General features: G+C 37.9%; 1 protein-coding gene across 5 annotated transcripts in view; it reads left to right on the forward strand.

Annotated features, from left to right (window-relative positions):
• ANKRD28 (ankyrin repeat domain 28) overlaps window positions 1-25,352 on the forward strand; it is a 120,971-nt gene that overhangs the window by 44,799 nt on the left and 50,820 nt on the right. For all 5 annotated transcript variants that reach the window (XM_069860191.1, XM_069860193.1, XM_069860192.1 and 2 more), the window contains exon 3: window positions 20,793-20,871. In XM_069860191.1, the coding sequence (XP_069716292.1) occupies window positions 20,793-20,871 (79 nt within the window). The remainder of the gene's footprint in view (window positions 1-20,792; window positions 20,872-25,352) is intronic.

The following is a 25,352-nucleotide window of genomic DNA, read 5'->3' on the forward strand; positions in this document are numbered from 1 at the left end:
TTACATTTTCTTCTTGAAAGAAGTAGACTAGAAGCAAATATTTACTTTGCTGTGTGTATTTTGACATTTAAAAGCATTCTGCAGAATTTACATTTGATGAATGCCAACTGAAGTGTAAAGAAGCTTTCTCATTGTGTGGAAGGGCTTGAGTAGGACCCCATGTAAATAAATTTGCTGTCAAATCTAAAGTTTTTTATGGTAAGGTTGGACTTTTTTCCTCTCCTTTTTCAGTGGCTTTATATGCTCTTCACCAAGATTGTATGATGGGTTATATAATGTGAGAAGTCAGTCTCCTGTTTAGTTGTGAGAGCATTAGCTGTGCATTTTTGTAGTCTCTTCATATATACACTCTGGTCACACTGTCAGTTGTATTTTTAGAAACCGATTAGTCTGTATTATGAATCATTTTAGATTCCTGTATGTGTAAGTCAGGTTTAGCATTCATAGCTATAGTGCCTTTAAACAAAGTCAGGTTACTACTTTTCTTCTTTTTTGATTATCTGTATTTTAAAAGCTTCTGCTGGATTTCAGTATGTACATGGTAGTGGTTTGGTTTTGGTTTTTGTTCTATCAAATTTTGCCAGCAGTTACTGTAAGTACGAAGTCAGCAGATGTGCTTAAGTAGGAGAACGTGTAATTGATGTCTTTGAAGAGGGTTAGCTTAGACTGCCAGGTGTTTACAGTGATAAAAAGTATTGTAGGTAGAATATTCAAAATGTGGTGGGTTTTTAAAATATTTTACATCTTAATTTTTTTTTTTTTTTGTTCCTTTCTGTGGGTGCATCTCCCATTAACAGAACATGTGTATGTCTTGGGCTAGTACCACCCAAAATGTGTTTAGAATCCATACAAAACAAATACGCTGTTTTCTCACAGCCACTTTCTTCACCATTGCCACGTTTATCACACATGACCATTCCTTCCTATCATGGCAGTCCTAGTCCTTCTGAAGTGTTTAATATTATGTGCATATATATCCCTTAAAGCACTGTTTGTTGGGACTAAACTAGTATATAAATTCTCCCATTGTTTGGTAGAAATGAAGTAAAACTACCTCATGGATTTTTGTTGGTGTCCATCTGTGTGTGTTTTGTTCTTCTCCTTTGTTTTTTTTTGTTTGCTGTGTGTACTTGGCTGGAGATTATAGATCTCTATGTAGTCTAGACCCAATGTTGTCCCCTTAATTATGTGTTAGAAATTGGTGTGGTGAGAAGGAGGGGAAAAGTGAAGAAAATGAAGTGGTTATGAATATTTCCTAATAAAGAGATGGATTGTGATAAAGTGTTTTGACCGTTGTGGATTGTATTAGACCAGTGTGTATGCTGGATTTTTTTTTTCCACTTCACTATCCAAGTACAGTTGTTTGAATTCCAGAGTCATTCCCTCCAATGCCTCTGCAAAGTCTTTTCCCTCTCTCAAGAGCAACTAATTATTTTGCAGTTTGTATTCTAATAGTTGAGATTCCTTCCTTCCTCTTGTCCCTTGAGCATGGGTTGGACGCTGTAACTAGAGACCTAATGGGGTTCTGCAAATTCATTTTGCCCAGAAGTGAGCTGCAGAGAGAGCTGTTGCAGGTCTTTGTTGTGACAGGGGCATTCATCTAGAAAAGCTGTTAGTGTCTTTATGAAATGTAGGTGGTTTTTTTCCCCTTCTATTGTCATCCAGCTTCATTTACCTTTTTACTTTCAAGGCGTGTTATCTTTCGCATTAATCATAATTGGCTTAATATTCTTTTTTAAAGTGAAGTGAGTTGAGTCTGTCTGTTTGGCTTCCAAATGCTAGACTGTGATAACTGTTTGATATTAGGGTAGTATCTAAGGGTTGCAGCCACGGTGGGCTGTGTTAGAGCATTATTCCTAAAACAGATGAGGTCTTCTACCATATAGTGTTATATTTAGAAAGATTCTACGATGACTGTCCTTTCATAACAGGAGTGGCTCGGTGTGACTGTAGGATGATGTATGATAGCAAACAGGCTTTTTCAGGAAGAAGATTGTTCTCTTCATGCCACACCAGCCTTCTTGAGTCACGCACTCTCTCTAGATTTAGAAAGTATGTATTGTATTCCACTCTGCACTTGTAATCTTTTGTGAAGAAAGAGCAAATTGAGTGTGTCCCTAGCTGCTTGAACCGTGATTTAAAAACCATGAAATGTGGTTCTCTGAGTTTGAAGCGTGCAGCTTTTTTATAGACAAAACTGATTTATAGGAGCTTTGCTCAAATGTGTTGTTTGGAGGGTGAACTCTCTTGAGACTCCAGTTAGTGGAAAATAGGGAGAGGAAGGGGTTACTTCCCCCTCCTCTTCTCCAAGAAAGCTTGAGAAACTGTAGATGCAAGTTCCATGAATAAAGCTTAAATCACACACATGGCATATGTCAAGCCTGATACAATTTCTGCTATAGGCTCTTCTCTCTCTCTCTCTCTCTCTGTGTGCATATATACGTTAAAACAAAGATTTATTATTTCTTGGTATCATCCTGAGCTTTTGAGACTCTGCAGTAAGGAAAATCTCATCTGATAATTGGCCCATTTAATATCTCTTCATTAGTTAATGGGGATCCTCGACATTTCCTGCTCTTGCTGATTGGATTAGTATGACTGGTTTGGATTTTATGTGCTTTTCAGCAGTTAGTTTTAGTTAAATAAATGTTTTCAGCATTGCCTTTTATAAATAAGGATTTGTTTGGGTTTTTTTGAGATTTGAGGCCTATTACTGTTGCAAACTGTGCCATTCCTGTTTGTAACTAAAACTTTTATCACATACATTTAGTTGAAAAGATCCTGAAAATGGAATATCTCATTTTGGCTGTCTTGTTAAGAATGTAATTTTGTGGAGGAAATACCAGCTCACTGTCAAAAATTATTTAAAGGCTGCAGATCTGACTATTGAAATGATTGTTCAAAATTAGAAAATTTTTTCCTCCTCCTAGACCTATTAGGGTAATATTCCTTCCCATGAAAAGTGATACTTCAGGTAACCCAATATGCAGTTTTTATAACTTGATTGCACTTGATCTTAGCCGAGGGGATAAACATTTGATCCCCTCTGGAACTGGTGTCAGAGTACCTCTTGCTCTTCTCACACTAAAGCCAAACAAGCACTGGTTTTGGAGTAATCACAGATTTCTCCCAATGTTCAAAAGTGCTCACTTCTATTTAGAATAGTGATATTGACCTATGAGATAAGTGACTTAAGCGTGAAACACCTGTATCTTACTGCTCACTGTGCTTTGTGAGATTAAAATAGATTTAAACTATAAAACATATTTTAAATCTGTTTTCTGTGTGACTCAGTGGGGTTTTTGTCCAACATAAAATGTAAGATAGCAAAGTGAAATTCCGTATACTATACCAAGGACTGTAGACGTTGGGGTTTTGTGTATGATTTTTATTCTGGACTGTGGGCCACCCAGCACAGCTCTTAATTTAATGCCTCTTTTCTATAGTAAGTAACAAAAAATAATGTAAAAGCTCGCTTCTACTGATTTGGAAAGAAAGGAAACCAAACCAAAACCATAGAACCAATGATCTTGTTTGCCCTCCTTACCCCTGACCTGTATTAGATAGCAATGAGGTGTTGCCCATAAATCACAAGTTTTGTTCCTGGGAGCGGTAAGGGGACTGATGCAGTAGCAGGGAAGCACTAGGTACAAACAGGAGGGCTAACTGAATGTGTCACACTTTGTTATTATGAGCAGTAGGGTTGCTGCCTGGATGACTGTTGCAGTAGAGATGTGGGCTCCCTTCCCAGTCCTGCCCAATGTGGGTTTGCATAACTTCTTGTTTGTGTTATTTGCGTACTAGGAAAATGTTGCTGGATGTTGTTCTAGGGTAAGATATGACGTTTATTTGATTTCCTGTTGATTTTGAATTTATCTTGCTTTGTGGGTCATTGCATGTACTGGAAGAGAAGGATAATTGGTTGTCAGTCTAGTGACAAGTCTAGGACTTCTCATACAGCATTGGATCTGAGAATTAGATTATTGAGGGGCTCAAACATCCCAGTAATTTAGTAGTTGATAATGAAAAGTATAGTGCAGTTTACATAGCAAGAAAATTTTTTTTGTGGTGCTGGTGTTGGTCAGCAAAGTCCTAAAAGAGGTTAAATGGTAAAAATAGGTAATGACTATCCCATCTCCTGGCTTTCATCTCTCTACTTAATCCCGTGGGTTGAACTGTGAGGTAACTGGTTTTTTTTTTCTTGAGGACTTGTGGGTGCAGTGTGAAACAGGGAAACCTGAATTACTTGACTGAAATATGGAACATTCTACAAAATTTAGAGTTTGGTGTTCTGATAATACAAATACATTTTGTACCAATTTAATAAATCAGAAGATTTTTTAATATGTCATTATGTGGAAAACTGTAATTGCTCTCTAATTCAGCAGTTATATTGAAATATTTTCAAATGTGAAGAAACTTACAGAAGGATATATTTTGGCCTTGCTTAAAAACAAATAAACAAAAAGCCATAATGTGTAATAAGGTAAAAATAGTCTTTAGGAATTTTTTCATCTCTATGTTGATGATGTTTCTGTAGTCACTTATTTTATGAGTGACTAATGTGGAAAATTTTTTCTTTTGTTTTTGACAAAAAGTCTGCATGCCTGCAAATACAAATGTAAATTCACTTTAGCTTGATATACCTATGCTTCCTAGAAACCTTTTTATGCATTAACTGCTATGCTTTGAAGTGTTTAACTTAGGTCTTCTGTTATTAGTACCTTTTCTAACCAGTCACACTAGTGTAAGAGTTTGCTGGCTGGGGCAGTGGAAGAAGTCACTCAGAGTAAGTTGACACGTGGTGATTTTCCAAATAAAGGTAGTTTTATCTGCAATACTGTGCTTTTGGGGTGGGGGGTTCAGGGAGGCTGTTTTCCTGTCCCAGGAAATGGCTTTGAAAACAGTGGGTAGAACTTTGATGGATTTACACAGAAAAAAATGCCAGGTAAAAGCAATGGGTAGCCAAACGTTTCCGAATCACTCCTTTGCACTTCAGGATGACCCTGACCCTTGATCAGACAAAAAGGGCTGTGATGTTTTGTAATAGTTTGTGATTTGTTCCACTTGGAGCTTGCTTGCAGGGAAATAGTTTTCCAGGCCAATTTATTAAAGACCACTTGTTACTAGATAAAGCTTCTGACAGAGCAAAGCTACTGTGCAGATTTTATATCTGAACTGGTGAGAATAAATACTATTTCAAAGCCAGCATAAGGTAGCAGAGGCTAAGCAGGGATTGCGCACAGTTTTTAACTCTTCAAGCTGTTTCTGAAGAGATTATGGGTTTTCTAACTTGTCTGTGTATCTCAGGCGTGCAGTGGACCCAGTGTTGCCAACACTTTTGTCAGGTTCCTGCAGGCAGTGCAGACTATTTGCATGATGAACTGTTTTTGTTGATAGCTGGAGCTGCCAACAAAAACTTGCACTAATGTATTTGGTGCTGTGGAGCAGCATCTTCTTGTATTCCCTGGCAGGACAGACTGTGCAGGCAATGCTTTTAACTTCTGGTTTGCTGATTTGACTGTGAAGGAGGAATTAAAAAATCTTCCAGAAAATAGTAGAATATTCTGAAAAGCACAATTGTTTTATTCTTTTAGGTCTTAACTTAATAGTTCAGAGTATGAATTTTCCTTTCTTAGTTGTGGTAATTGCTGAAGAGTTTGTCTGGTGTGTTTTTCTTTTTAAAAGTGTCAGTCTCTCTTTTTTTAACTGGGTCTTTTGCTAATTTCCAATTGCAGAGAAGCATTTAATAAAGAAACACCGTAATTACTGTGACTTGAACTATCTAGACTGACAATGTGAATGTGTAAGTTGTAGTAATATCTTGGAGGGGTGCACAGTCTAGACCTATTAAAAACAATCTTATATTTAAGGCTTTCTCTCTGAAAATATAATACCATGAATCTCTAATCACAGCAAAGAAGTATTCAGTGAAAACCAATTACTTTTGCTGTATTAAAAAAAAAAAACCACAGAAATGTTTGCACCTTTTCCCCTATTGAGAACGCTTTTATTCTCGAAGAGATTTAGAATGAGGACATATTTTAATCTCTCATCTTTTATAACGTACTGGTTATCACTAGTGCAACTTTTAAGATTTATAGCTTGAGGTTTTATTGATCAGATGTAGAGGGGAAATGGTTTCATAATGCTTGCTAATTTTCCAAATGATTTATCTATTTAAAATTCTGTTCAACTTTGCAGTTGTTTTTGTTGCCAACAGGCCTGTTTATTCTTGATTGAACATTATTTGTAGTCTGTTTTTATTTCCAGTTTAGAGAGTAGCAGATTTGGGAGATAAAATTACAGGTATTTGCGAGTTTGAAAGACTTTGCAATTTGAGAACATAGGATGAGTTATAACTTTGAGTTTGGTACTAGTAATTTTAATTCAGTTTTGTCCTTTAGGTTATTAAGCACAGTGACTTGCTATGAGTTGTCCAGGAAATAAGAACTGTATATTGAAAAGACATATATGTACGTGTGTGTGCCTACATATATAAGTATGCAAGTTATATGTTAATTATAAGCACGTGTGTGTGTGTATATTTAAAAAAAATGATAGCTTATCTAATGTTAATGACAGTAAGCATGTAATGAGTACAGTCCCTTGAAATCTCTGTAGGAGGTTGGAGAGGAAATAAAAAAGTTCCTGTATAAGCAAACACTAGTAATGAGAATCCTGCCAGGTAAAAAACACTGCTGAGAAAAACAGGGCTCGACTCAGTGCAGCAGCTCCTTACCTGGCAGCCTCTGCCTGGAACCCCACTTGGGATTCTGGGGCAGGGAGTCTGAGAAACCTTGCATTGGGCAAATAGAGGCTGGTGAGACCTTGCAGGGAGCAGATGGAGTCAGGGTGGGCATAAAACATAACACAAATTGGGTTATGCCTTCAGATGCTTCTGCTGCTAACTGTTCAGTGAAAGATTTGTTACCCTCTATTGATGATTGAGAGAGCTTTTGTAATTAGGTGGAGTCGTTTAAAATAATTAATGGCTTTATTTAATTTGATATTATCGTTTTGCATGAGGTATATGTAAGTATATTTTTCATACATACAGGAGAGAAGAAAATGTGTATATAATCTCAGAGACGATTGGTAGCACATCTTCTCCATCCAGTTTGCACTTGGACTTAGAGTAAAGTAGAGCTGTAGAACGAGCGGAAGGTGTTTCTGTCTCCTGAAGCTTTTGCTTGGACTTTTGTCCAATGCACACGTCACGGTACTGGATCGCTTTTCTCCTTCTAGGTAGTCTCAGTATTCAACTTTCTTAAGTCTCTCAAGACTCTCCTGCTTTGCAATGTATTCACTTAATGGAAATTTCTTGCATCTGAAGAACAGCAGGAAAATTCTGTGAAGAATCCTATTTACGGTTGGACTCGATGATCCGGTGGGTCTCTTCCAACCTGGTTATTCTGTGATTCTGTGATACTGGGAGAGCATGTGTGGTCCTGTGCAGACAGGAGCAGGTTCTGCCATGCATTTAAAGCCATGCATTGGGCTTAATATGGTGCTGTATTAGCTCATGGGCAAGAAGATCTAGGAGTTGTATTTTAGGACACTGTGTGACTAGCTCATGTAAGGGTTTTTTATTAAGAAAATGCAAAGTTAGCTTATAAAACGTCTCACTTGAACGTGCTTGAGTTTAGTGAGGCTTTTTCAGGTGAGCTGATAGAATTCAGTGCTACCATATGGGAATGTCCTGGAGTTATTTTCCTAAAGAATTAAGTCAGTTCTTAAAAACATGAATATTCATGTTATGAATCTGAAGGGATAAAAAGAAGCTTTGCTACATGGGAACTTTGCTACAGCTTCCACTTCTAAAGGATCTGGTACAAGACATTGTGCTCCACAGATCTGAAGTGTAATTGGTTCCAGAAACTTAGAGCTTTAGAGACCTAATTCTTCTAAGTGTTGCGGAAACTTGCAGCATGTGCCAGCTACTCAAAGAAGACTTAAATTCATAATATGGCAGTTTATTAAAGTAACTGTTAATAAGTTATGGATTTCCCGTTCATTACAGTGGAAAGTTTTTCAAGCATGTCATCTGTAATGAATAATCAGATAATCTTATTTCCTTTTTAGTAGTTTAGAGAGTGAGTTGTGATTTTCAGCCTCTATATAAGGTGTGACCAAATGGCATTGAGTTCGTCTTCTGGCCTAGAAACAGGTTCTGAGTGTTTTCAGTACAAATCTTTATAATTAGGCATTTTCTTCAGAATCATAGAACAGTTTGGGTTGGAAGGGACCTTAAAGATCATCCAGTTCCAACCCCCCTGCCATGGGCAGGGACACCTCCCACTAGCTCAGACTGCCCAAGGCCCCATCCAGCCTGGTCTTGAACACCTCCAGAGATGGGACAGCCACAACTTCTCTGGGCAACCTGTGCCGGTGCCTCACCACTCATGGTGAAGAAGTTCTTCCTTATATCAAGTTTAAATCTGCTCCTTTCCAGTTTATACACATTCCCCCTCATCCTGTCACCACAAGCTTTTATGAATAGTCCCTCTCCAGCTTTCTTGCAGCCCCTTTCAGGTACTGGAAGGTCGCTATAAGATCTCCTTGGAGCCTTCTCTTCTCCAGGCTGAACAAGCCCAATTCTCTCAGCCTGTCAAAAATCTTAATTGAGAGAACCTGGACAGTTTAAAGGAGAATAATTCCGTGCTTCATGTTGATAACATTGTATTTAACTTGTGCAAATGAATTATCATTCTTATTCCAGTGATGCAAACCTTCAGTGGGGTTACAGGATAATATGACTGATGCCAGCAAGTTGCTGCTTGGTACAGTGGAATCTGTGGATGGTAACTCTGAAGTTACCATTACAAAGCATGGGTCTCTGAAAAGAACAATGTGCTTAATATGCTTCTTGGAGACTTAGTATGAATTAATATTAGTGTAATGTGCTACTTAGGCTAATATAACCCCCTTCTCATTGGGTCTAGTAAGCTTGCCTAGCACTGTGCTAAAATGGTTTCTGCTGTTTACTAAACTGGGCAAACAAGCTTGGGTGTCTGCACAGCATGGTTTTTACAGTATTGGCTGTACAGGGAATTTGTTTTACAGTAATTGGAGGTTTGACAGACAGGTTTTGTTTTGGTCATTGTTATTTCTTTTACATTGAAAAATTAGCATTGATGTAGAGAACCATGAATAATTAGATCACATTTAAATGTGTTTCAGGAATTTTGTGTTTGAGTCTCCAGTATGATTCTTAGTGAGGATGATTTTGTAGATCACGTCTGATTTGCTATATTACTTTTAGCAACAACTACTTGAGATTGTCGCCTTCAAAGCGTAATTGAAGTTCTGCTTGTACAAAACAAGCTAGAGGCAAGGTCTTGAATAGTCAGAGCTTACTGGGGTTACTCCTGGCAGTTGCTGTGCCTGTCACGCAAAGGATTGGAATTTGAGAACAGCATATCCCCACTGAAAGAGCAAAGAGAAGAAAAAAAAATCTCAGTAGGCTTAATGTGCATTAACTTCCAGCATAGACACAGTCCTTAAAGAATGTATTGCTTGCTAATACAAGATAGGATTTGAATATACTGATTACTTGCAGTAATTTCCTGAGTGAAAACTTTTTATGCATATGCAACATACCTTTGAACAAGACCATCTTCTCCTACTTTGCCAGGGGTTAAACAATCTTACGTATGTGCTGTGGAATATCATAGAATGGTTTGGGTTGGAAGGAACCTGAATTATCATCTAGTTCCAACCCCCTGCCATGAGCAGGGACACGTTCCGCTGGATCAGGTTGCTCAAAGTCTCTTCCAGCCTGTCCCTGTATGTCTCCAGGGATGGGGCAGCCACTACCTCTCTGGGCAACTTGTTCCAGTGCCTTGTCGCCCTCATAGCAAAAAATTTCTTCCCAATATCTAAGGCGCCATCAGTTCTTTGTACAGTCTGGCCCTTGTACACAGACTCTATCCAAGGTAGATAGTCCTTTAAGTTCCATACTGCAATAAAGTAAAGGATGGATGTATATCAAAAGCTGGGAAGAGAAAGTGTTTCTCATGTGTTTGCTATATACTGTAGGAAGGGAAGGGCTGTCATAGGCTGTTGGTAGGTGTCTGTAGGGCCTGGAAAGGCTCATGGTGGTGTATGAGGATGAATGAACTGAAGTTCCTTTTGCAGTGAGGGATCTCCAAGTCCCTGCTGAAGAGTATATCCTAAAAGTTCAGATGCAATGTCTGTCTAGAATGTGAAGTTTGAGGGGAATTTTCTCAGGCCCATGATATCAGCCTGTGCCTTTCAGTCTTAAAAAAGAGTGGAATTTTGTTCTCTTTTCTGTCTTTACTAAAGTCCTACTGTATTATCGTCCTTCCTGATCATTACTTTCATTTCCATTTTTATTTGCATAAAATAAGTTGTATACCTGTAATTATGGTAACTTATAAATAAATTACATGATGCTGGCTTATTGTCTCAAAGGAGTGTAAATGTCTTGCTTTACTCGCTGATAGTTCTTCCTATAACACCATCTCCTAAGCTTATCCCATGTCCACCTGGCCTAAGGAACATTGTGGATAAAGTACTTTGATCCTAAAGTTACCAGCACTTCTAGAGAAGTTTTAATCTTCACCAGCAGAGGGTTTGGTTTTTGATTAATGTAGGTGCTTTTTGTTTTCTGTTGCAGACACTTATGGTTGGGTACAGGATTGTTTCGACTTTAGTTTTCATTCTTCAGAATAGATCTGTCAGATTTTTTCTTGCCTAACAATTTGTATTTTAGCATAGATTGTACGATATTTTAAGTCAGTGTGTTCTGAATAGCGCAAGGGTATCTTAAAAGAAGGATTTCTCCCTGTTGCAGCTAGTTGACTTGACTGTACAAAATTACTTAACTTATTAAGCACAATCAAATGTTACAGCTTGCTCCAGGAGGAAGAGGTAGTAACACTAAACGCACAACCGGAGAAACACGATTTCTCGTCACCAAGACAATGCAGTTAGTGAGATGAAAACCTGATTTACATCAGATGCATGTAGGAGTTGTCATTCTAGCACTGGCCTTTGTGATGAAAAAGGCAGAAACCCCAGCTTTTCTGAACAAAAGTGTCATTGGTCCGAACATAATGCAGTGGATTTCAGCTAGGATGGTGATGTGCATACCTTGCCTAGTGTGGTGTGATCTTTCACTGGAGCATAAACAGAGCCTGTATTGTGCTGTTTTCTCTCTTGGCAAATTTTCTTATTTGTGTCCTCAAGTATTACAGATAGATGACACAGTAAGATGGGCATTCCCTTGCTCAGCCCCTTCTCCACATACTGGCTGGGTTACATAATATGCTCCACAACACTGCTCTCTTTATGGAAAGGGCATTGTTTTCACAAACTGCTATATTTTTTTTTCAAAAATAATTGTAGTGACTTATCTTTTTTCTTATCAATGAAATGGATTAAAAGATGAGGGGGTTTTTCTGCCATACACATTGAGTAAATGTTTGAAATCATATTTTTGGCATTGTGGGGGGTGGGGTGGGTAAAGGCAAGGGAACGTATTTTTCAATGAGCTGCTATTGTGTCCGTTTTTTAAATACAGCATAGTTTTGAATGCTGTAGAGGTTTGTGGGTGGTAATGATGGAGCTTTTTGTTGTTTCCCTCTACCGGTGTTCTATTTTATCACTGAAAATCACTGTTCTAATTCCTGAGTTGAAGGAAAATACACCCAAAATGTTTCAGCTATACCATGAAATTAAGTTGCTCTTATCCAAGGGTGGAGGGTAGCTGTTTAGTATCGCACAACTACTCATAAATGGGACCAAATTCTTGATACTGGAATTTCCAGTAAAAGGGAGCCGCTCACCAAACCTGCTCAGTTATTCAAGTCCTTATCCGATACCCAAATGGATGCTTGAGTTCACTGACAAGGAATCCCAGCCTTTGTAATCTGGGCAAAAGAAGTTATGTAGACATTTTTATAGAGCCTAGGCTCAGCTTTTCTTACAAGCTGTGCTTGTTCTATGCCTGGGTTCAAAAACCTGGCCAGGGAGGTTTGTAACAGCGACAGCAACGTTACAGATCTACATGGACCATAAAGGCTAAAGGGTATGAGAAGATGTATGTTTCCAGAAGGCACCCTGACTTAATGCTTTCAAAAAAACCCCAAAGTTGAAGAGAGATGGTTTTTAAGGTGAACCACTTGGAAGTGGAAAAATACACAGATGTTTGGTTGCTTCAAAATAGGTCTCAAAATACTTGACTACAAGTCGAAAAGCCATCTCTCTGCGTACCTCTTTAATTGTGAGAAATAAGGCTGCAATGTCTACCAGGATACCTCAAGCCCTCTTGCCCTCATATATGTGTTGTTAATGATAATTTTTGACCTATAGGAGCAACATGACTTCTGACAAAAGTAGGAAGTCAAACTTCATTCTCTCTTTTCATTGGCTGACAAAAATGATAGTCAGCAGAAACCAAATGAACAAAAAGAAAGTGTTCTGCAAAATTTTGTCTGTTTTCTTAGTAAGCCAGCATAGTTTTGAAGATCTAGAATGTCAAAAAAGCCACCTTAAAAACAAGATAAGCCCATGAGACGAATCTTACTATTTAAATATCTTAACCACATAAAAATAACTTGCATTTTTTGGAGTGTAAATGTTCAAATGAGAAATTTTATTCTCTCTCTGTGGTTGAGAGTTTAGCTGGCTGTGGGGTCCAGTAGTCATGATTGCAGGTGGGGCTGAAACTCAGTAACTGTTCCTTGCACTGTATTTGACTTGCTTGTTTTTTTTTTCTTTTTGTGTGTCTTTCTTTGTGTGTGAATTATGTGATAAGGTTTGATTAGGATAAAGAAGTTTTCACTTCCAGTTTTGTTATTTGATTAGAATCAGATAATCATTAGCTGAATGGCAAGTAAATTATTTTCCATGGATTTTACTACTGTTCTGCGAACTTGAACTTAAATCCCAGAGGCACCAGGTTAAATGAGGATGCTTTTGGGCTTGCAAAATGTGTCCAGACAGCAAAGCCATCCAAGGTGAATTCATCCTTGCCTCCTCTTTGGCTGGAATTCCCATTCATCTTTGTGTCCCTGTAATGTGGAATGGTATGTGACAGTGTCATTCTGATCCCCTTTATGTAGATTTAAAACTCAAATGTTTGACCTGCTATTTTTCTTTAAGTCTTAAAATGAACTCCAGGTTTCATGTTAGGGAAGAAACATGATTGTGTGGGATGCTCCAACAACCAGAAGAGGATGGGACAGCTGTTCTGTTAGGAAGTGCATTACAGCTGGTCACCATTTCTATAAACTCCAGTTTAGGATGTGTCTGTGATGCTTCTCGCATGCCCCCCAAACCTTTCACTGTGGCTGATTGGCTGATGCTTTATTGGCCTGCAAAAGGGACCAATGTTCATTCTGTTGTTCTTCTTCATTCATTTCTCATGGTGGAAATGTAGATATAGCTCAAAAGTTTTTATAGCCAAATTTCTTAGTCTTTTTTCCCTACTGTTAGGGATGAAATCCATACAGAATGAATTGTTCACTTATGCATTTTCTTAATGCAACTTGGGTAGCATGGGTTCATCCTTTTGCCCAGTCACCCAGCCACAAGTTAAATTTTTGTCCTGTATCTGAAATGTGCTGTACACAAAACAGAAATAGCTCTATGGTTTGTCTGTTTGCAGTTGCTGAGTGTTTGATTTGAAAAGTCAAATTTTGGAGAAGAGAGTTAGTACCTCCTTTGCAGTTATGTGGCTAATAGTCTTTTCTTCTAACATCCTAAAAATACTGTGCTTGCTAGTTGCTTTGTGTGTCAGCGTAGATCCACTAAAAATACCTTGTTATGGATTTCTTTTTTTTCCTCATGGCAATTAAAAAAATTGTGAGCTTGTGCTCTCTAGGAATGTACACGCTTAGAGTTGCATTTAAATATTAATATAAACTCTTGGTCTTTGCTAAAGTGCTGCTCTTGCAACTTTTTCCTAGGTTGCTTTGTAGCTCTCTTTAGACTTAACCTTTATTTTCTGCTGCATGCCTATCACTGCCATTTAAGGCTTTTTTTCTTTTTAAGGTCTCCACTAGCTACAGTGAAACTCACAAGTAAATGATTTAGCGTTTTAATCTACAGCATGACAGTTTTGATGTTGTTATTATCTAGAATCAGGTCAAAGAGCATACACTATTAACTTGATACTGAACGTCTTAACTAGAAACAACATTGGGGTTTGGCAGATTATGGCTGAAGTGACCCTTGTTGCTAAGGATGCTTTTTTCCTACAAGAAGAGTTCTCTGGAGTTATTGGTTACTAATGCTGTAATGAGCAAGAGGGCAAAGATTCCTTCCTTTTTTTTGTGATTGCTTAGAAATCTATAGTTGCTCTGTCCTGAAGATGGCCTGAAGAGGACATGTCCTGAAATTTAATGTGTGGCGTTTAAGTCTTACTAGGGAAATAAACTTACAAAAAAATGTTTTCTTTCAAATGTAGCACAAGTGTTTAATTCAAAAGCTAGCGTGAGCATTAGTTCAAGAAATCAGTGGCATCACCATGACAGTAATTTCAACTATGATGTACCTATCATCTGCCTTCAGAGGACACTTTGTGGTTATCTATGTAATATTTATTAGTTTTGTTGTTAATGGCATGCTTTCCTCTTGTGCTTAAGCATGCACAAGACCATTGTATAATAGCTTGTTAAGCTTGCTCACTGTATTGGAGCTGCATCTTAAATTTGACATATGGTGAGAAAACAGAGCTGTGCTTCTGAAAATGATGTTAGCTGAAATTAGTTAGCAATTTGTTAATTCTTTCACAATGTGAAGCTCTGAGAACTGAGTAAAATTATTGTGAAAAAACATCCAAAGAAATAGCAGCTTAATTACAGTCAGGGATACCAAATTAATTTGTAGCAGATTTACAAGTTTTGAAAACTTAATACTTTAATACAACTACTTTTCAAGTTCTACATAAGCTTTGTGTTGTTAAGACACCAGTTTGTAATTGGACATATTTTCAGTTTGTGGCCTCAATTATAGAACTTAGGTATACCTAAATCTTTGTGAAGTTTAAAGTTGGAACATAGAAGTCAAATATTTAAATGTGTTCTTTCTTGGCAGAGGAGCAAAAACAATTATTTAGGGTAGACAGCTATTCTGCCTTGCAAAATGATAACTCTTAAGACCGTAGCAATATCTGGAAATAAAATTCAGTCTTCTAATATCTCTTAAGTGTAGCACTGGGACTTCATGCTGGGAGAAACCTCTGTGCTATTGTAACCCTTAAAGAATTGGGAATGTATTGTAATCCTGTTCTTGCACATTATCTGTGAACCTGGGATTTACAATCATGCTGATTGAATAGTCGTATCTCTAACTTAACTGAAAAATACACTAAGCAAAGTGTTATATTTAAAAGTAGTTTCACTTACAAGGAGTGCTTATTAAAGCTATTACAGGGTATGTTGGAACTGAAACTCTTTTAAGATTTATGATTGTATACTTAGGGTTGATTTCTGCCAGGGACAGATGGTATTGAAGAGGCAGCTGACAAATGATACAGCAGAAATACCTATTAAATGATATTTTGTAAGTGTGATCACAAAATAGCGAGAGTATTTTTAAGTGTTATTGCAAAATTTGCTTTTGAAGAGCAGATAGGGTAAAGAGAAGCTTTTTTGAAGGGGAAGTTGCATTCATGCTTTTCCAAAAACCAACACTTTATTCAAAGGTTTCAGATCAGTAGATGCTGAACTATTTGAAGGGCAAATTGAAGTTATATCCTAACACACTCTTGAGGAAGCTATAGTCAGGTTACAGCAGTCTTACTGGATACATGCGGGATGAGAGCTCTGAGCTCTGATGAGCGTCGGCATCGGCATGATGAGCATCAGCGCTTACGAGGAGCAGCTGCGAGAGCTGGGGTTGTTTAGCCTGGAGAAGAGGAGGCTGAGGGGAGACCTCATTGCTCTCTACAACTACCTGAAAGGAGGTTGTGGAGAGGAGGGAGCTGGGCTCTTCTCCCAAGTGACAGGGGACAGGACAAGAGAGAATGGCCTCAAGCTCCGCCAGGGGAGATTTAGGCTGGACATTAGGAAAAAATTCTTCACAGAAAGGGTCATTGGGCACTGGAACAGGCTGCCCAGGGAGGTGGATGATTCACCTTCCCTGGAGGTGTTTAAGGCACAGGTGGACGAGGTGCTGAGGGGCATGGGTTAGTGTTTGGTAGGAATGGTTGGACTTGATGATCAGGTGGGTCTCTTCCAACCTGGTGATTCTATGATTCTATGAGAGATCTGCCTTTAAGGCATCTAGCTCCTTAAAATGCTCTGTTGTGGTCTGTAGTTACTCTAAATCGAGTGCTGAGATAGAACCCAAACCAGGAATAAACTCTTGTATCTCAAAGGATGCTCACTACTTTAAAAAAGGATAGATTTGAATGCTGTGTGTTGAAATTAGCCATAGATTTCTCTGTTGTAGAAGTTTTTGATCCCTGAAATAACCAGTGAAATAATTAAAGCCTACGTTTTAAGGAACGTGAAACAGGGGTGGCATTCTAGGTTATTATTCTAGGTTAGGGGAGCTATGAAGCACTTCATTGCACGATTACCTATGTCACTTTATTCCAGATTTGGTCAAACAGGGTCATGAGGCCTTCCCCTGTGCATTTTTCATGTCATATTCCTTATAGGAACTCCTGTGTAGATGAAATGTTTGGGAAACTTGAGAAATCAAAGTACTGCAAATGGAAAAATTGTTTTTCATGTAATGTAGCTTAAAGGTGCCTGTAAGGATGGTGTTGGGGATTTTGTGACGCAGAACTGGCATTCTCAAAACAGATTCCTTAAGGATCAGGCCCTTTTACTGCTTTTTAATTTGTTGGCAGCATTGCCAAATAACTGGAATTAAATTTTGGAGTTTATTAGGAATATAAATTTCTTTGTTGTTTCTACTGGAATACCAACATTCTCTTTCAACTATGTAAAACCTGCCTAATTCAGTGAGTGTAATGTGTTTCCTTACTAACGTTACAGCTGATTTAGAGCTGTAATAGCCCCATTTGCCTTGCAGATTTTTGACTTGGAAAATGAAGATGGCACAACACTTTTTCTGTTGTCAAATACTGCCATGATAATGCGAGATTTGGAATTACATAGTACCAACGGTGTTAGATTTTATGTTCTTTGTAACAGTGACTTTTACATACAAAACCCTTCTGTCTTGAAATGTTTCTTTCAGTGTCATTTAAATTAATGAAATCAAAGGAACACCACTAGGGCCAGTATTTATATTAGTATGGTATATCAGTGTTGCAGGATATTGGCTTCCAAAGTTGCTTTTAAACCAAACGCTTGATTTATTTACTGCAACGCAAGTAGTTTGTATTTGCAGATGAAATTTGTTCATCAAATGATTACTGTTTTTTAATAAACAATAGTCGATCTTTATAGCCATACTCTAGTAGCATTTAAAATACAGAATCACCTTTAATTTTACTGAGATTTCATTTATTAAAATTCACCAATAAAATGTAAGACTTCAGAAGGAACAAAATTAAATTCTTATTTTAATGGAAGCAAAGACTCCTGTGTACTGATGCAAGCTTGCTGAATGCCATACTTCTGCTTTTGCAAGAAGTTCTGAAAAACAGATTTTTAAATACGTATCCAAAAACTTTTATACCAGAGAAGTTAATTAAAAAAAAAAAAATATCTTCAGAAGCATCAGAAAATGCCAGCTGTGAAACTCAGGGGGGAAAAAATCAGAACATCTGACAAAGCACCATGCCAGCACGCAGAATACTTGTGGTAGATAGAGACCCTGGGGCTTGCAATTTTTGAAATGCCAACCTCTGGAGTTGACCCAGATGGTGACATGCCATGAGCATCCCAGCGGGGCTGCCCTGGTGCTGTGAAGCACGAAGTCTCCCCCAGCCTCCTGCATACCTGCCCTCCCAGTCTGTACTCCCTGCTGCAGAACTGGGAGTTGGGCTTTGAGTATCTGCAAGCTGTCAGCTTCAAAGCAGCAAAACTGAAATATTTGCATGGCTTGGAAACGCAGCTGAGAAACACAGGACCACTGGGTAGAAATGTTGCTTGTATTCATGCTGCTTTCATGCTTGTGGTTTCAAGATGCTCAACAATTTCCTTTAGTAGAGGCTGGATTTTTTGAAAAGCATGACTGGAGTTTATCAGAAATTTGGAACGTGGATGTTTCAGGAAAATATATTTGGGGTTCAGCGATGAGCATTTTTTCTAGTCAAACAGCTCCCTTCTCTCCACCATTTTATTGGAAGATTGCATGTTGATTATATCACTTTGGTTATTTACATTAATTCTGTGATTCTGTTCAAAGGTTCCTGCCTTGGTCTCTAGTTCTTGCCCATAGCTTTCAACCTACTCATGGCTATTCTTTATAGAGACAGCTCTTCAGAGTCTATCCGTTTCTTGAGAAAGAGAGTAATGTCTACATCCCTCCTTCCTCACCTGTCCCTGAACAGCCTGTAGGCATCAATAGCTGCACTCTAGTTACGGGATTTGTCCCGCTAATTTTCAGTAATGGCAACTAGCTTGTAGCTTTCTAGCAGTGTGGTGGCTTCTAGCTCCTCCTGTGTGCTGGCCATGCTGTGTGCATCAGTGTAGAGACACTTCAGCTGGACTTTTGCTGTGTCACCTTCTTAGAGGAACACCCCCTTAATTCCTTTGAGATATTTCACTGGTGTTTCGTTCTTCGCTGCTGTTACCTCTGGAGACAGTAGCTTATCTCCATAAGACTTCAGGTGTGCTCCAGTGGAGCCAGCGCAGATCAGAGCAATAGGCTGAGGGCCTTCACTGTCACTGAGGTGATAAAACCCCCCCAACAAAACAACCGAAAAAAGCCCCCAAAACACCACAAAAAAAAAACAACCACCAGAAAACCCGAACAAACCAACACCACAACAAATGTGATGGTAATTTTGATGAGTTCTGCCCCTTCAAGTGTGGAATGCAGTTTTTACTTGTGTTCCTGAGTGACTCTTGTCTTTACGTAGCACATACTCGTAGCCCATCTTATTTTCTGTAATTCTGCAATGGAATTGCAGACAGTATAAAGTCACATTGATTTTTCTTTGTTCCTTAATTTGTAGGTTATAAGCTCTTTTGCATTATCAAAAAGGCTTAAACAGGGTTGCAAAATAGTAGCTAGTTACAGTAGCTCTGCTCCTCTGGACTGGGGGAATGAAAACTGATTTTCATTGCTGGCTGGTCTTTTCTGCCTTTGGGATGGGGAAACAAGTTTAATATAGGTATTACTTTTTCCCTTGTGCATCCTGTCTCTTTTTTTTTTTTCCTCTGTGTGTGTGTGTCCCTCCCCAGATGGCAAATCCGTGGTGCTAGAGACTCTCAGTTTTGTCACAAGTATATAATCTGCAATGAGACATATTGGCAGGTAATTGATGCTGTAAGGCACTGTGTGGCATTAGTGATAAGTGATTCCCTGGTCAGGGTGCATCGCTGTCAGGTTTGCATGGCTCAAACTGGGATTACTTGTCTGTAATTAAAAAAAACCTAGGTTAGGAAACTTGATAAGATGGTGACTGTGTGACTGACTTTTTCTGAGCAGGGACTGAAGAGGGAGTGGGTAGTTTGGGGTAGAGAGTTCAGTGTGTGCTGTTGTCTTGGAGGGCATCGAATGTTCTAAGGTTTTTAAATGGTCTTCTGTGTTTTCAAAGTGACTTCTTTACTCTCAGGTCTAGTTTTACCATCAGATCTCTTCTGCAAACTTTCATTTTCTTGTATGCTGCTAACTTGCAAGTTGGGATTCACTGCATAAGGTTGAAATTTGTTTTGGCAAGGGAGAGGAATACTTATTACGATAAAATGTCAATTAAAATATGTGTTAGTTTTACTGTGGTTGTGATACAACAGTTAAATTAATAGAAATGTCTTGCAGCTTAGAATTTCTTGCTGCTTATAATCTTGATCTCTTGCTCCTACTGTACTTAAAAAACTCTGCTAAAAAGATCTAGATGTCTAAGCAGGGCTTAGGCCAGAACCAGGATGCCAACTTTTCTGATTTCCCTCCCGCAGAGAGCAAACCAGTTGATTCTTGTTCATTTTTATCACTGACTGTGATGTGAAAGCGATCTTATTTTTCTGATTAAGCTATAAAGTGGTGCAGTGAAATTGGTACTATGCTAGCCTTTCAAAATTGAGTATTCATCATTGTATATTGTGTGTGGCTAAGAGTTCTCTTACTTGTACCTTCAAAATGACCTTAGATCAGCCTGAACTAATTGAAAGTGCTCAGTCTTATGTGCATCCTCCGGAGTGTTTTCTGCAAAATAAATCGCATCTCTACCTTCTCTTTGCTTATTCACAGAAAACAAAACAGTTGAAATTTAATTTTAGTGTTGTTCCTACTCACTTCAGCTTCTTTTCTATTTCAAACATAACTGCAGAAACTAACTTTAAACTTTCCAGAGAAAATGTTTCTCTCTAATTGTTGCCTATGAAAGTGACACACAGTTTTTAACTGCATTGAACAGGCTCAAGTTCCTGTCTGTGCAGACAAGTGAATGATGATTTCTGATGAATTAATCTAAAGAAGTGATGAGCATCTGTCGGTCTGTGTATGTCAGGAAAACACTAGCTGACTCTATAGGTATTAAGAGTTACTTAGGAAGAAGCATGCTTGTCTTAGTAAATGTGACTAATATCATTAGAGTAATTATGTTTTCTAAAATATAAAATGTACAATATTTGGAAGATGCACTTTTATGCAGTGTTTTTCATAACTCATGCAGAATGCTAAAACATACTTTTTTTTATTTTAAATAAAACCTTTTTTCCCCCCTCTTACCACAGGATAATGAGAAAAGGACCCCTTTACATGCTGCTGCCTATCTGGGAGATGCAGAAATTATTGAACTACTTATTTTATCTGGTATGTTCTGTTCCTGTTAATGGAAAACAAAGTAACTCTATGCAGCTTTTATTGAGATATTTAATGTACTAGAAATTAAAGATGTTTGTACTGAAATTTTGGTTTCCAGACTTATCAGTGTTATAATACTTTGTAGTTCTGCTCTAAGATATTTCTTTGTGGAAAGCATTCTCAGTCATAGCTGTTTTTATTCGTAGCTTGATTAGCGTTAGGTAGTTTAACTCTAGTTTAAAGAAGTAATAATGTGTATGTTACAATTAGATATTGGCAGCATTGCTTTGGTTCTGAAATAGCCTTCAGAAGGAACAATTAAAGTTGAACATAGAAGATGGCAGCCAGAGTTGGCTGTATTATTTTTAAGTATCCTTTGCCATTGGCTTAAATGTACAGAATATAATTAGAATATAAATTTCAGCTGAGAATTTTAAAATATCTTGTATTATTTTTCTATTTATTTGTACTGAGACAAAGCACAAGTTCTGTAAAACAGTACATTTCCGCCTTAGGAAGAAAAAGACAGAAAACCAAGAAACAAAACCAAAAACCTGAAAGCAAAACTTCATGACCAAGATACTGAATTGATTGTCTTTGATCTTGGGCAAATCTACCCATCAGGTAGCTTGAGGCTGAATTTATGATATGGAGCTTTAAGGTTAAATAGGAAGATTAAAACTTGGAACTAATTTAATCTTCAGTCTGCCTAATGGCACACCTTACCTGTGAAAAGGTGGCTATTTCTACGCACTCCCACCTACTGCCGTCAACCTTAAATAAATTTTTATTTAAAGAAATGTCACTTTGAAGAGTAGGAGTCACTTCCAGATTTTCAATTGAAATTCTCAGGCACAATTTAATTTGTTAAAATTTAACAAGATATAATATCCTCATTATATATATATATTAAAAAAATATAAAATATGTGCTCTCTCTATGTAATTCTTATGAAAATATTCTGTAGTGATAATTTTCCAGAAAAGTTTGCATGTGTTGCTGAGAAGGTGCTAGTTTTCCTTATCAAGAAAAAAAACAAGTTTTGGTGACTCTTGAAAAATATATAATGACCCCATTCCTTCTGTAAAGAGATCTTGGATTTGGCAAGAAGATTGCTTTTTCTTTAGGTTTTCACAGTGATTAAAACAAAACCAAATAAAAATGCAGAACAAATAACCATGTTTTAAACTTCGTGAAGTTGTAGTCAGCTGCTTCTGGCAGTGAAGCTTCTAAACTGGTTTGAGTGAACAGGGTCCAGTAACTAGAACTGTGGTTGAAGAAAATAGCTGTCTTGGACAAAGGGCTTATGGAAGGAGTGAGGTTCTAGCTCAGATATTGATGAAACACCATCCTGACTGTGGTTTGGCAATAGGGGAAGAAAGGTTAGTCCTGCTATTGGGGCACGTAGCTTAGTTATAAGAAAATTGGAGGACGAAGGAGGGAAGTGAAAGAAGTAAGGGTTAGGACTGTAATAACAGTCCAAAGTTGAACTATTGCATGGAGGAGAGGTTGTGGGATGCCCCTGTGTCTGCAGAATGTTCAGGAAGACTGGGAGGCATTTATATGTCTCAGATAATATTTATTTAACGAAAATCAAGATTTACTTGCACAAAACTGCGCATTAAATAGTTGCAAAATCAAAAGCTTTGAAAGATATGGAACATGTAGGGAACATCAGTCTAACCTTGTTGTGCTTGTGTTCTATGCTGTGGACTTGAATGACGTGTTTGTGCCTTGCTGTGGAAGCACAGGCTCATGAACTTCACAGGGAGAGACTGCACGGAGAATGAATTGAGGTGATACAGAGAAGCAGGCACAGGTGCCAGTTGTGAATGTGTTTAGAAGTGAATGAAGAGTGGCGTTAGTTCCAGGATAAGAAAGTGATGTCTGCATGTTAAGGCTATTCAGTTTGAAAGGCTGTGCTGTACTTGGGCACTAGTCTGTATATTACCTGTTTGCAAGCTCTGGTTTTAGGTAAGCAGATAAACCCAGACTCTTTAAAAAGTAGTCACCAGTTTAGTCGTCTTAATTTCTGAATGCTGGACTTGAAATCATTGTGAAGTGTGAGTACTCACAGCTGTATCTGAAGTCTAGGTATCTCAAAATGTGCAAGCCAAGATTTTACTTTTAACTCTCTTAATTGGAAGATGGGGAACAGAGGTTAAGTGTATTAATCCTCTCTGTTTCATAAAGATACGGAAAATTCATCTGTTGTGCTTCAGCTGGAATAAAATCTCTCCTTTGAGACAGATGTATAGTGTTACACTTTGTCATAATGAGCATTAGGGAGCAAATAAAGAACATCTGTTAAAACAGCAAGATTTGAAGAGCACTTGCTGTGTTGATAGACCTCTTTTTGAACAATGAGAAAATAGTTTGTTGAATAAGTAACATTTCTGGACAGCGATCTCCTGTGCAGTAAATTTCTGTGTGAAAATTTTGCATGTGGCTTTAATTGACCTATTGTAAGATATTTGCACAAGGGATTGAATTAAGACCAATTTCATCCTAGCATTTCTCACCTTGTGAGAAGTTGACTTTGCAACTTGTAAAGTCCTCTAATGTAGTTTTGCCTGAAGGTCATTAGGAATCACTTTACAGTGTTCTGCCCTGCAAGCTATCCTGAGACTGTTTGCTTTGACTTTTTTTTTATTCTTTCTTCAAACTGGACTTCAAAATTACTGAAGATTAATACTATCTTTCCACTACTCAGTGGCTTTTAACTGATTCTTTCTCTTTATTCTCTATTCTTAGTTAAAGTGTGTATCATATGTTAGCTAGACATAGGGTGTTTTTATTTGTCTGGAATCCCTCTTGCATCCTCCTCCAGGGGATCCTTGTTGCTTTTCAGCTATTTTGGATCATAGGTTGCCATTACAATATCTTTATATTACTTTGCCATAGACCTAAGCAACCCATTTTGCACATTCTGAAGAAATAAGCAGTTGAGCCTATTTGCAGACTTCTGTGGAGTAAGTTTTCAGTCTTACAAGCATACTTAAATAGGTTTTGAATGCTTGACACATTTTCCCACCAAACCTCCAGGCTGCTCTGTGACCTCCCCTATTGTAGTCTTTCACCTGGGCAAGGCACTTAAAGGTGATGGTTTGGATACATACTCTGAACAGCAAAGAAAATTGCTTTAGTGATTCTGGTTTGGGGCTGGGCATTTAGATCATCGCCTTTTGTCTTTTATTTTGAGACAGTGCTTCACTGCACACTAATAAATTTGTCCCGAGGATGTGAACGTCTTGCCAGCAAATTGTCATACGACTGTGGTCTATGGAAGTCTAAATTGTCAAATCATCTCTCCCTGTTAGATTGTAGCAAGACAAGCAATTAGCATTCCTAAATCTATTCGGTAAGGAGGTGAACAGTAAATTAAAAAGAGGCTTAAAGATGAAAGTTTGTAATATAAGAATAGTGGAACAAAATTTTGTATTTTAGTCTCTTGAGAATCATAATTTTAGAAGCATTTTCTTTTTTGTATTTATTACTCTTAAGATTTGTAATACGCATCACAGTTGTGGTTTTGTGATGAATGAATTCTGCATCCAAGTGCACAAATACATCTGTCTATTTTGCATAATGGCACTGACTTTAATTGTGTAAATATTTGATGGCAAACTACTGAGAGGTAGAAAAGTAAAGTAATTAAGTCTTACTTAACTGAATGTCCAACTTTTCATTCTTTCCAAGAGGTGCCAATTAAAAAAAAAAAAAAGAATCAAACCCTTCCTTCAGTTAAGTGCTCCAGTTAAGTCTCCCCAGAACTGTTCTAGGGAGATGTCTTGCTTTACAAAAAACCCTCATTCTTCCGTTTGTCCTGCACTTTTTTTTAATGCCACGAGAGTCTATTCTGCAGACAAGTGACATGTGAGGAATGTGTTCTTTTGATTACAGACTTTTTTCTGTGTTTTCTTTAAAATACCTCGTGGGCTATTACTGCATTCACTGAAATCAGCGTAATTCATGAAAATAAACGTCTTAACTATCTGTTGTTTTCTTTTGAATAGATTTAGTTTCTACATTGCATTGATATTTGAATGCTCTCACAACACATTTCTGTTTGTTTAACCCAAAATTTTCGCTGCGTGCAGCTCAGCCTGGTCAAACTCGATCTCATTAAGGTTTGGCAGCCCATGAGTTTTTGTTGTGCTTTCCTCTGGGTCAGCTGGAAAATGTAAGAATTGTGCTGACTCTGGAAAACTATCGTTAGAATAGTAACAGATTTTGGAGGATAATAAAGACATTACTCCACTCTACCTGTGTTTCTTTCATCTGTTTCTGAAACTCTGCAAGTATTCTCAGTCCATGCAATGACAGTCACGCAACTCAGCTGTTGGAAGGCTGTCACTGCAAAAAGATCAGCTGCCTGAAGCTCTTTGTTTCAATTGCAGATGCACCCACACGACAAAGTAAAAGAAGGGGCTCCTTTTACACTGACCGTATCTTTTGTCCACTTCCTCCTTTTCACGATGGCGTTGGCC

Source organism: Phaenicophaeus curvirostris, chromosome 6, assembly GCF_032191515.1.
Source record: "Phaenicophaeus curvirostris isolate KB17595 chromosome 6, BPBGC_Pcur_1.0, whole genome shotgun sequence".
In the NCBI taxonomy this organism is placed as follows: Eukaryota; Metazoa; Chordata; class Aves; order Cuculiformes; family Cuculidae; genus Phaenicophaeus; species Phaenicophaeus curvirostris.